The following is an 11,676-nucleotide window of genomic DNA, read 5'->3' as shown; positions in this document are numbered from 1 at the left end:
AGAAGTTCTCCCGTTCTATTGGGAGATAACATGGTCTTCTATTATCCTCGAGAATGAAGGAATTTTATTAGCCACTTGGTACGTGTCTCGCATGCCTGGCGACCAAGTTCACTCTTGTAAAATAAATCGAAGCCATGGCACCCGCCACCCCAAATGTGCAAGTGCGCCTGTACACCACATTCCCATAGCTTGGTGGCATACGCAATATCTTCATCACGAAATGGCTCTCCAGATGCGGCATCAATGTATGCAATAGGAAGACTCGATAAATCTGTCGCGCGCGCAGGCGCAACATAGGGGCTGACACCTTCTTGACCAGCCTCGCGTCCAAGGATACACGACCAGGCATAACGATCCCACTCTGTGTAAAATCCACGTCCATTCTCAAATTGCAAGCAAGACAGAGAGTTGCATCGATCGTCGAGCATCGGACACATCAGGAGCTGGGCGCAGACTTGAGGCCCTTTGCGATCCCTCGCGATGAGGATTGTACCCGCAGCAAGACCAGCACCAGCTGATACTCCTGCAATCATGAATTGCCTGGGATTAATCCTGAAAAGGTCGAGGTGCTGAGAAAGCCACACCAGTGAGCCATAGCAGTCTTCCACAACTTCTGTCCCGTGGTAATCTGGCGAGAGGCGGTAATTGACGCTTATGACAACGGCATCGAGTTCCTTAACGGTATCAGTAAGACTGTTGAGACCGGTGAACACATTCCCCATGACTCTACCCCCGCCGTGGAAGAAAAGAATCCCCGGTCGAGGCTTTTTCGCTTTGGAGGGTTGACGACGCGATAGACTTATGGCTGTTAAAAATCTTTCAGAAATAGGAATGGCGTGATCATTAATGGTGAGATCGGGGTCGTCGAAGAATTCTTTGCTGCAATCTTCTTCTCCCTTGCGGATTTCCTTCAGCTCGTCGAAGCTTTTCGGTACTGGACGGTGCTGTGTATCTTCCACCGTCATAATCTCAGGATCGTAGGGGGGGGGTAGAGGCAGGCTCCCAGGCTCGATGGCTATCTCCTTTCTTTGCACCATTGTTATAGTTATGAAGCTTGAGCAGATAATTCGTAACAAAAGTTAGAGGAGAGTCAATATTGGGATAATGCGGCTGATTTATATGTTTTGGCTCCCTCCGAGGTCAGAAGGGTTGAGAAAATTCATATACTAGTACTCAATCATGGGGTCCACATTTGCCAGGAAACTGTTGACAGTAACAAGTTCAGGCCAGATTCTCTGCTGGAAAAACTTCCATTTTTGATTTGAGGCCGATCGAAGACAATGGTCACCCTCCAATTCTAGTCCCGCAGAAGCCATTATTACAAATGATGCCTAGCTATTAGCCTCGTAAAAAGACTTTCATTCTATTTCTTCCAAGTTCCCATGGAGTAGTACTAGTTAGCACTGGCGAATGTCCAAGTCAGGTTTCTGGATATTTGCCTTATGGTAAGAAATATTTCAGTCAAATTTATATTTAATTTACCACCGTTCAAATCCGCCCTCCTAGGCGGGTCTAACTTGAACTATCTATTACTGATCATGGAGCTACGTAGTATATTGCTGATGCATTCATATTCTGCGTAAAGACTAATCGGAATACATGAATCTTCTTAATTCCCCTCAATATGGCCAGGATGACGCATCGCTGGACCCGAAGTGCTAGTGTTTATCTTCTGATCTAGCAGCATATGTTTTCATTTTCTAAGCACTCTTATGACAAGACTAGCCATCTGTAAGAGCCTCGGCGGCAATTTCAACCCTCATATCTGGGATTGCCAACATGGAAACGCCGACAGTGACCCAAGGTACTTTATGGCTGGGCATTCGCGCCCGCCAAACTTTCATGATAGCGGCTTCGTAGCGCATATCGCTAAGAAAGCAAGTGAATCTGTGTGCTTGCGCAAGTCCACCGGCAACTCCGGCAGATTTCAGCGCTGCGTCAACACAGTTGAAACACGCATCAGCTTCGTCCTCTAGTGAGCTGGTCACCAACTCTCCGCGCTCGAGATCGAAACCGGGCTGGCCCCCTGTCACGACAAGACTCCCACGCAAGGGGACCTTGGCAACGTTTGAGGTACCCCCAGCCTCAAATATCTCGCCTAGCCGGCCTGGGGCCTGGAAGTATTCAATTCCCAGCATGTTGTTTTTTTGATGTGGATTAGGATGGAATAGTAACTTGACAGTTAATGATAAAGCTTCGATGAAGAAAAGGAGAGATTTGGGAACTCACAATTTCAAATTTGAATATTGTGGCTTGGGAATGGTTCTTTCATGAGGTTAGCTGTCACAGTCCTTTCGTCAGTTGAGATGAGTCAAGAACGAAATAGAATTGGTCAGGTTCACCTATATTATTCTCAAATGCTATATTGAATAGTCAATTGAACTCAAATTCCAGTGATAATGTATGTTACAGCTGCAGGTGGTTGGGTGATTAACCAAATGAGGCACTGCTGGCCGAGCTTCCTAAATCAGCATCCCCACTGCCGATCGCTCCGAAACAGTGAGAAGTGGGGCCTCTTCTGCCTCTTCTCCATGGAATATTCCTGATCGAATTCTTTGTGGGAAACCGCGAGTACGCCGTGACAATGTTAATTTCCAGAGAGTTCAGGGCGTCAAGACAAATCCGAGGCCTCGGCAGCAACCAAAAGAGAATAGGTCTCCTTCGAGTCCCCACGGAAGAAGCCGAAGTGACTAGGGGCTTTTAACCGATTACTCCTTGTAGGTGCCAGGCGTCACCAATGGATACTACTACAAGTAGTAGGATAAATTTAAAAAATATTATATAAATCCGAGATCATCAATGTAACCCATTAGCCAGATTGTATCATACCTGCTTGTACTTCCAATTTCACGTACTCTTTTTCAGGAAGATACTAACCGGAATCAGTTAACTCTACTTCCCTGAAAGGTCAATTTCCAAGTACTAGCTTTCTGTGAGGTAGCAGTCTTTTAAGACATATAAATTGATGTATTATTTGCTAGTTTGTATCCATTTGTCTCTCAAGGTAAAGAAGTCGGCCAGAAAACCTACACCACCAGCCATTTCCTCCACGAGCGGAATTGTCTGCCCGCAGCTCCAATACAAACATAAAATCCCCCACACCGAGCTCGCCCACAGTCTTTTACTCCAATTTTTATTCTCTCTGTTGACAGGGCTTTCTGCCGAATTTGACTGCCTATATTCTGATCCGACTTTTCCCGGGTAAGGTGGCATCTGACTCTGGGCTCCTTTTCTGCCTTTTCTGACGAGCCAGGCTTCCTTGCTCAGCTTTATCAGCTCAAGCAAAAAATGTAAAAATAATGCCCGTGCTGCTAAGATATAGAGTCTTTTGGTCTTAAATTTGACTCCAATCGCTTCTAACGAAATAATCTTGTTCGACGCGAGATGGCCAATATTTTCGAGAAGCTGATACGACGCCATGGTAAAGACCTGGAAAATGTTGATACCCTCTATGAGGCTGCTCTTTGTTGGACATTGGAAGTCCCTTCGAATTTCTGTCAATATAGAAAAGAGACCAAACAGTCTCAAAGTATGACGCGCACTGCTGAAGAGCGAAGACAGGTTGAGAAGAGCGGGAGATTGTCGCTTAGTAAAGATATCGAGGCGGCGAGGCACTGGTTGTCTGTTGGCACTTTTCGACCAGTATTTTGGGTGTCCTAGAAGTCCATAAATATTTTGCCATTGACAGTTTGCAAGAAGAAAGTGCAGTGCGTGAGCGAGATATTCAATGCTCGCCAGAGCGCAGTCTTGTCCCGCGGATGTGTGCAGTAACCTATGAATTCAAATTTGGAGATTAATAATATGTTACTGTGCTATTTAATCCAGAACTTACGCTTGGAGTCTTTGTGCCCTTATGCTCACAGATTGCCCGATTGTGGAGTATCCAGGAGTAGTAGACTTGATCACGTTGGTTGAATCTCTGGCATTTTCAGGATTTTCCACGATCTCCGAATTGACTGCTGCTTCGAGTGTGTTGATGTTCTCGAGAGGCATAGCAACAACATCCTCCTTGGTGGAGTATTTCTCGAAATTGTGTGTGATTGAAGTCTTCGATTTTTGAGACATAGAAAAAACTTGGAGACCTTAAAGAGTCGCGCCTTAATGAAAACGTGTTGCTTGGAAAGTTTTGTAGAACTTTGTGGGGTTTAACTTTATTAGCTTAGGCATTTTTATAACTTGGAATGGAATATCACCTACCAACAGCATGTAAATACTCTTTGTTCAAATGAAATTCGTTTAGCTGGACTCCTTGCTATAAACGGTATGATGTTGCTTGCTGAAAGATTTACCCCGTTTGGTAAATCGGTCAGTCCTTCTATCGGTCATAAGTCCAAGGGCTTGGAGTGGGCTAAATCCAATTTATTGACTCGGTTGTAGTTGCAAATGACGTTCCAGTGAGCAGCAGAATCAAGAAAATTCAAATTTTGATTCTTGCGGGCTATCTACTGCAAATATCATGCCGTTCTATTCACATTTTGGTAGTATTCTACACGGAGACGTTATGTTCCTACCCTCTCTTTCATCCCAATGGCAAAAGGATACTTTTTGTAAGCTGCTGGTTTTGATTGAATTGGATACTCAAAGAACTCGAATCAGGCGAGTAATTCAATGCTGTACAAAGCGAAACCTGACCGTTCCTGGGAGATATATGCCGATCTGAACAATAACCTTGGAACCCTACTGCAGCAGTGGCTCCATTAATATCTTTCTTTTACTTTCCACCGCGGACGAGACATGGAGCTACTAAATCGTTCACGATGCCCCTATCGCCATGAATCCGGACGCCCGCCCCAAGCCACTATCCATTACACCTTGCTATTCTGTTGAGAAGCCAGCTTCAGCCGACTAGTACCATATGAAGACCTCGGTAGGTTTCATCTCTTCTTCTCTATGCGTTGAAAGAACTTCCCATTATGGCAATTCATCCAACAATTTACATCTGGACACTCAGACTCGAGTGTCTTCGCCAATATAAACTTCAAATAGAGTGTGGCAAGTCAGGGAATATTAACGAAATCTTGAAGTGAATTACTGAGATTTACATACATTTCCAATCCGGGGTTCCAATACGGGTTCATGTCTCAATTGAGTATGGTCAATCTTGGTCCAACACGGCAATGTACTCAGCTGCTCCACCCGTGGAAACCTTTTCTCTATAATCGGTGCCGCTATCGGCTGCGCGTCTGCAATGCGGGGTAAGCTTATCATGCTCTCCCTTGGGGTTATGGTTCAACGACTGGCCCTTGGACATCCCTTGGTGTCCTAGACATAGTGAATCGATAAATACAAGATCCTGCCAAATTATGTATTTGAAAGAAATTCTGCTTCTCTCCTTCAGATATCACAGAACAAGGACTCCGGGTATTCCTTTTTTTTTCGACGAGCCACACCTGTTTATAATGACTCACCCTCCTACTAAATCGACAAAATATGACGGCATCCCACCCGATAATTTCAGCATAGGGCATGGTGTTTTGGAAGATGAACTTGCAACGAAGAAAGATGATGATGACGATGATGCGATTCTTCGGGCAAATGGCCACGAAGCCGCCATGCCTCGTCAATTCGACTGGGTTTCGGCACTTGGCCTTGGGTTTTCAATTACGAATTCTTGGATTGGATATTTGGTGAGTCACGCAGTCTACAATAGTCGAATTAGAGATCAACCCACCCTAACCTCTGTGATAGAGCTGCTTTGGTCAAGGATTGATTTATGGAGGTCCACAGACATGCATTTTCAGCCTACTAGTTGCGTTCTTCGCCCAGTGCGCTGTCGCTATCGGGCTAGGAGAGCTAGCTTCCGCCTATCCGGTAGGGATCCCAACATCGAGAGGAATTTGAAGTTCTAACAAGTAAAAAGTCAAGTGGGGGACAATACCATTTCTGTTATATCCTCAGTCCTGCAAAGACAAGAAATTATGCCGCGTACACTGTTGGTTGGATATCGATGCTTGCCTGGTGGATTGTGTCGTATGATAACATTTACCTCCCTTCTCTCACTACCATATCAACTGACACCTGTCAAGATGCTCGGGTATCTCTCTCGGAGCCGCAGTTCTCAACGGTATCGTGGCTTTTTGCTATCCTAGCTATGCTGGAAACCAATGGCAAACATATTGTATATATGTGGCTGTTTCCACAATGACCAGTAGGTCTTCGAATTCCGAGTCCTCAACACAAACTGCTGTTTTCACAACTAATCCGTCTAGTGATTCCGGTTTTCTTCTCTGCTAAAATGCATGCTATGGCTCAGTTGTCTCTCTATCTTTCATTGGCTGGCTATCTAATATTCTTCATTGTTGCACTCGTGATGCACAAGAGTCGGATGCCGACTTCCTTCTTGGTAGAGTCTGGACTGGGAAACAGTGGTTGGAGTCCGGGCACAGCATGGCTACTCAGTATCAGCAATTCCATGTACGCCTTTGGCGGTATTGATGGAGGTTGGTGCTCTCTGAAAAGTCCTATGGTCGAAGCTAACTCCATCACAAAGTCATCCATATCTCCGAGGAGATGCCTAGGCCAGGAAAACGCATTCCTCAACTCATGATCTTGACTATGCTCATTGGCCTTTTTACTGCATTCTCTCTTTTTGTTGTTCTCATGGTATTTCAAGTTGATATGGATGCCGTACGGACTGCAACACTTCCAAGTCTTGAGTTAATCTATCAAGTGTGAGTTTCCGGCTCGACTACAATCCACAGCTTATTTCTAACTCGCTTTCTCACAGAACCGGAAGTCGAAAAGTCACTCTTGGTCTCTTTATCCTCTTATTCGTGATCTACACTTGTGAGTGATCCTGTTACTTATAAACCCCAAGACTCGTGCGGTTAACAAAAAGCTCAGCATGTCTCCCATCTCAGTGGGTGACCGCCGGACGCATTGCATGGGCATTTGCCCGAGATGTATGTATTATCTTCCCTGGATTTTTTTATGGCAGCTAATTATCACACACAGAATGGGGTGCCTTTCGCGAACTTCTTCTCTCGTGTTCATCCCAAATTGCAGTTTCCACTCAATGCAACAATAGCCGCATACATCTTTACTTGTATTTATGGGCTTCTTTATTTGGCATCAACAACGGCTTTCAATTCAATTATCACATCGGCTGTCCTCTTCTTGAACATCTCATACACGGTACCTCAAAGCATCTTGCTGGTTCGTGGCCGCAATGTTCTGCCTCGTCGGCCCTTCAATCTTGGCCGGTTGGGATTATTTTGCAACATATTTTCGACCCTTTGGATCGTTCTGCTAGGTGTATTGATTTGTATGCCTCCAAACCTTCCTGTCTCGCTCAAATCCATGAACTATACCCCTGTGATTTTGGTGGGAGTTTTTGTTATCATCAACTCAATTTGGCTTTTCTCTGGCAGGGCCTCTTTTGAAGGGCCACGTATCGATTGGGAGGCGATGAAGCAAGCTGAGCAGGATTGAACTGTACCTTTTTCTGGGCTTCTTATAACCCCAATTTTCTATCAGAATTGAGTTACAAGTTTGTTTTGCTCCCACCGGCGTGGTTCCAGGAGAAGGCTATTATACGATAGATTCATCACACGCAGGCGTCTTTTGCTCCGATCGCATTGGCTATTACGAAGGATTGAACCATTAGTGCGAAGAATTATTGAAATATACGTCCCATAACCGATAAATATCTTGCGTATCCGCGATGGTAACTGCCACTTGGATAGCTAATATCAAACCAGTTGGGCTCGTCCTCCCAGGTCAGTATGGGGAAGGGAGGGTTAACTACAATTGGAAAATGCGTACGCTGCTCGAAAGATAACGCGATTACTGGCGGATGATGTTGCTCCACCTATATGATTCCTCTGAATTACAGAATCCACCGTACTATCCCATGAAACAAAACTAGTCATGATATGCGGCCCCTTCAACCTAAATAGGCAGGTGACGCCGCATTCTAGAGCCGATCCGGCCACGATTCCCCACAGTATTTGTTCTCGCCTCCCATACAAAACTCGTATGAAGATATGTACGAGTACCATGGCGTGAAGCTTTCATGACTCCAGAGCTACTATCTTTGCCCCCTCCCACATTTCCCCGCATTCTTCTCAAGTTTGGTGACCAGACCTATATCATATCACGTGGAATGAATGCTATCTCAAACTGAGGGCAAAAATGCCAAATCTTAAAACTTCTGACTTCCACATCCTCACGCCACTATCCATGCAGTTCTACAAGCATAAATGCCGAGAACTTATTTGTGCGCCGAAATCTCCAAGGTACTGTCGACAAAATGAAGAGGACAGATCCGGTGTGCGCAACCTGCCGCGAAAAATGTCGGCGCTGTGACCGTACAAGACCTACATGTAGGCGATGTGCTGCCAAAGGACTGGAATGTAAAGGGTATCCTGAGAAATTTCGGTTCCGCAGCGTGACCTCCACGAGCAAAAAAAGCGGTCAAAGGCGCGAATCAACAATCTTCAATCATGTCATTCAGTTTCAAGAGGAATCTCCCAAGGAGACCAATTCTTTGATGGCAACAAATGAGGGCTCAAGAAACGGGACCAGCCCCGAGGCGAATCTACACGAACCTGTATCTTGGGACCTAGATCCTATGCTTGATTCATTATCTGCGAATAGTAGCCCTGCCTCGCGCCATCTTAGCCAAACCTCGGAACTAAATGACTTGCTCGTCATGACCCGGACGCAGTCACTCCTAACACACTGTATCTTTCGCTGCCTTGAAGTGCCTTGCAGTCAATTTCTATACTGACTGCTTAACTTTGCAGACGATCAAGTGATATGTCCCCATCAAATCATGCTCTCCGGGGCCGACACCAACAATCCGTACCGATCATACGTCCTACCGTTGGCATACGAGCAGCTCGGGGTACTTTACGCGGTGCTCGGTCTTTCCGCTTGTCATAGAGCCCTTACAATCGGAGAGGATGACCTCCGTGAAGTGGCCGATGAATATCGACTCAGGTGCATTAATTGCCTAATACATACAATCCAGAATGGCATATCCCCACAACCACATGAGGATGAGAGAGATGGGCTTTTCGCCACAATCCAACTTCTCCTCCTCCATGATGTTAGTCCTCCAAGTCTTCAATGTTCGCCCTTTGCTTTCATTCGTCAGGGAGCCTCAAAAATGTGTTTTTGACCTTGGATAAAGATCTGCGAATCGGGTATCTCAACGCATGGGGCCCATATTACTGGCGCCATGTCAGTTTGTAACCAACTACGACTGTCAGAGACTTTAACAGCCAAGGACGAACGGGCTGTATTTTTTCTTGGAAATCTAGCATGGTCGGCATTCGGAAATCATTGAGTAAACCAATCCTAACTTCTTATCAGGCTGGACGTGATCCGATCATTTTCAGACCCGAAACGTCTATGCGTCTCATCAGATCTACGCAGGAAAATTGTTGCTCTAAGCACATCAAAATTTGAGCGGGTAAATGGATGTCCGAGGGAGCTATTCCTCGTGATGGGGGACGCTCTAGAATATGCAAAGGCTCATCAGATGAAGAATATGGACCTTTTCGAATATAAAGAGCTCACGATGGGTGTATACCTGAGTATAAATTCATGGCAGCTGCCGGATTCGAACTTACCAGACGATGGGTCCAATTGGGGTGCAGTATACGAAAGCTTTCGACATGCATTTCTACTCTCATACATCCCGGCTTTTGTCGCCCGAGCAGCCCGCTGAGGTATCAATCATCCGAGAATCAGTGGAAGCTGTATTGGATGCGGTATCCGAGATCCCTTCCAGCCTGATCGACTTGGCTATTTTTCCACTCTTCATTGCAGGAACGGATACCCTCTCCTTACATTCACGCCATTACATCTTGTTAAGACTTGATGGCATTAGGTCTGTTGCCGGGTTCAGTAATGATCTCCCAAAAATGTTACTGCACAAAGTCTGGGAAACCCGTGGGAATCAGCCAAAATGGGACTCTCGCAATATCTTATGGACCTCATTTGTAAATCCCCCCTGTCTTGAATTTGGACCATGTCTAATCCTTCGAAGACAGATACGACGGCACGAGAATCTCAGGACGATTATCTCATTATTTAGTTTGAATCTAAGATTTGGAATTCCACGAGCGCTAACATTCACTCGACCAAAAGTAATTGGACCCAACCAAAATCCAGTTGATGTCATGCTACTTGGAAATGATTCAGCATGTCGAATTTTTCTCATAAAGGTCACTATTCAGCTATCAAAGCAGCCCACTCCAGATAGGCCAACGTGTCTGGCTCTCCAGTCATTGGTATAGTGGGTTTACGACTAATATAAAATAGAATCTTGCTTAACTATACATCAACGTGGTTTGATTCCTAAAATGCTCTCCCGCGGGGAGTGATTACTAATCCACACAGTTGCGGGGTTCGGTTCGGCATGTAACCAGACGAGCCTCGGTCAATCGGCGCGGGTGGACTATATACCCTGGCCCGGATGCGAACTTCATCCTAACACCTCCCCTCCTGCATCTATCTTCATATATCAAGAAAATCATGTCGGCCGCAGACCAGGTTCAATTGACCAATTTCTCGAATATCTTCTCCCTCGAGGGGAAGGTAGCTGTCGTGACTGGCGGTTCACGCGGGTTGGGACTTCATGCTGCCTCGGGGTAAGTTCTACCCTGGATTTGGATGTTCAAAGACACAATACCCACGAAGTAAATATTTTGTACCTGAATGAACCTAACTCGAATATTAGTCTCCTACAAGCTGGTTGCTCCAAGGTGTATATCACCTCCCGAAAGAAGGATGCCTGCGACGAAGCTGTCGCGGCGCTTAACGCGTTGCCTTCCAAGCGACCCGGAGCTCAGGCCATCTCTGTTCCAGCCGATAGTTCCCGCATGGAAGATCTCGATAGGCTGGTTGCAGAAATTAGCAAAACAACAGATCATGTCGATATCCTATTCGCCAATGCGGGTGCAACCTGGGGTGAGAAGTTCGATACCCACCCGGAAAAGATGTTCTCCAAGGTGATGGATTTGAATGTCAAGAGCATCTTCTACACAATCCAAAAGTACGTCTCTTCCTTTTCCACGTTATTAGACAGTCCTCTCTAATCTAACACCAACTCATAGACTTGCTCCGCTCCTCGAAGCAAAGGCAACGCTCGAGGATCCCGCTCGCGTGATTGTCACCGCTTCCGTGGCGGGTATTGGCATTGGAACTGTTGGAGAGAACGCCACGCCAAGTTATTCCGCCTCCAAGGCTGCTGCCATTCACCTGGCAAAAAACCTGGCTGTTGAGCTAGGCCCTCGGCATATCCTGACCAACGCCATTGCGCCGGGTTTCTTCCCCTCGAAGATGGCCAGTGGCTTGATCGAGCTCAAGGGTGGGCTAGAGCAGCTGCAAGAGTACTCACCTAACGGCCGTTTAGGTCGTCCCGAGGATATTGCAGGGCTGGTCGTGTTTTTGTCTTCGCGTGCTTCAAGTCATTTGAACGGGGCCGTTATTGCAACCGACGGCGGTGCAGTCCTCAAAGGTAGACTTTAGTTGGTATTCTGATTGATAGTATGTCGATGATCTATAGGCCTCGCATTGAAATCAACCCACTCTTGGCGTAAAATAACAAGCATGGTTTTGATAATCTCATTATAACTGGCATCGATATTGAATCCCTTCACCATAGTGCGGCTCACATGAACTGAACTATTATGGTAGTATTTACAAACATAGATCATAAGTTAT

The 11,676-nt window shown here is 45.9% G+C and overlaps 6 protein-coding genes across 6 annotated transcripts; 3 read left to right on the top strand and 3 right to left on the bottom strand.

The window, feature by feature from the left end:
- Positions 1–41: 41 nt before the first annotated feature.
- Positions 42–1,037, bottom strand: N7481_009726 (alpha/beta hydrolase; the record flags this gene model as incomplete). The annotated part of the gene is made up of 1 exon (XM_057268945.1): positions 42–1,037. The coding sequence occupies one exon, from the start codon at positions 1,035–1,037 to the stop codon at positions 42–44; it is 996 nt and encodes a 331-aa protein (XP_057119622.1).
- A 684-nt stretch (positions 1,038–1,721) lies between these two features.
- N7481_009725 (Endoribonuclease L-PSP/chorismate mutase-like protein) lies at positions 1,722–2,138 on the bottom strand (the record flags this gene model as incomplete). The annotated part of the gene is made up of 1 exon (XM_057268944.1): positions 1,722–2,138. One exon carries the CDS (start codon positions 2,136–2,138, stop codon positions 1,722–1,724), a length of 417 nt encoding a protein of 138 aa, XP_057119621.1.
- A 1,586-nt stretch (positions 2,139–3,724) lies between these two features.
- Positions 3,725–4,065, bottom strand: N7481_009724 (uncharacterized protein; the record flags this gene model as incomplete). Its single annotated transcript, XM_057268943.1, has 2 exons — positions 3,725–3,772; positions 3,862–4,065. The coding sequence occupies 2 exons, from the start codon at positions 4,063–4,065 to the stop codon at positions 3,725–3,727; spliced, it is 252 nt and encodes an 83-aa protein (XP_057119620.1).
- A 1,334-nt stretch (positions 4,066–5,399) lies between these two features.
- Positions 5,400–7,431, top strand: N7481_009723 (uncharacterized protein; the record flags this gene model as incomplete). Its single annotated transcript, XM_057268942.1, has 9 exons — positions 5,400–5,627; positions 5,689–5,811; positions 5,861–5,970; positions 6,027–6,148; positions 6,210–6,440; positions 6,491–6,671; positions 6,728–6,786; positions 6,844–6,902; positions 6,955–7,431. The coding sequence occupies 9 exons, from the start codon at positions 5,400–5,402 to the stop codon at positions 7,429–7,431; spliced, it is 1,590 nt and encodes a 529-aa protein (XP_057119619.1).
- An 820-nt stretch (positions 7,432–8,251) lies between these two features.
- On the top strand, positions 8,252–10,045 carry N7481_009722 (Zn(II)2Cys6 transcription factor; the record flags this gene model as incomplete). Its single annotated transcript, XM_057268941.1, has 5 exons — positions 8,252–8,684; positions 8,748–8,943; positions 9,319–9,532; positions 9,606–9,950; positions 9,998–10,045. The coding sequence occupies 5 exons, from the start codon at positions 8,252–8,254 to the stop codon at positions 10,043–10,045; spliced, it is 1,236 nt and encodes a 411-aa protein (XP_057119618.1).
- Positions 10,046–10,485: 440 nt separating this feature from the next.
- N7481_009721 (oxidoreductase, short-chain dehydrogenase/reductase family) lies at positions 10,486–11,481 on the top strand (the record flags this gene model as incomplete). The annotated part of the gene is made up of 3 exons (XM_057268940.1): positions 10,486–10,601; positions 10,691–11,005; positions 11,067–11,481. The coding sequence occupies 3 exons, from the start codon at positions 10,486–10,488 to the stop codon at positions 11,479–11,481; spliced, it is 846 nt and encodes a 281-aa protein (XP_057119617.1).
- Between the last annotated feature and the right edge of the window lie 195 nt (positions 11,482–11,676).

Source organism: Penicillium waksmanii, assembly GCF_028829765.1.
Source record: "Penicillium waksmanii strain IBT 27052 chromosome Unknown utg000008l:1.0-5622682.0:1.0-5626561.0, whole genome shotgun sequence".
NCBI lineage: Eukaryota > Fungi > Ascomycota > Eurotiomycetes > Eurotiales > Aspergillaceae > Penicillium > Penicillium waksmanii.
The sequence above is the reverse complement of the archived record's forward strand: the minus strand, read 5'-3'. Positions and strand labels throughout refer to the sequence as shown.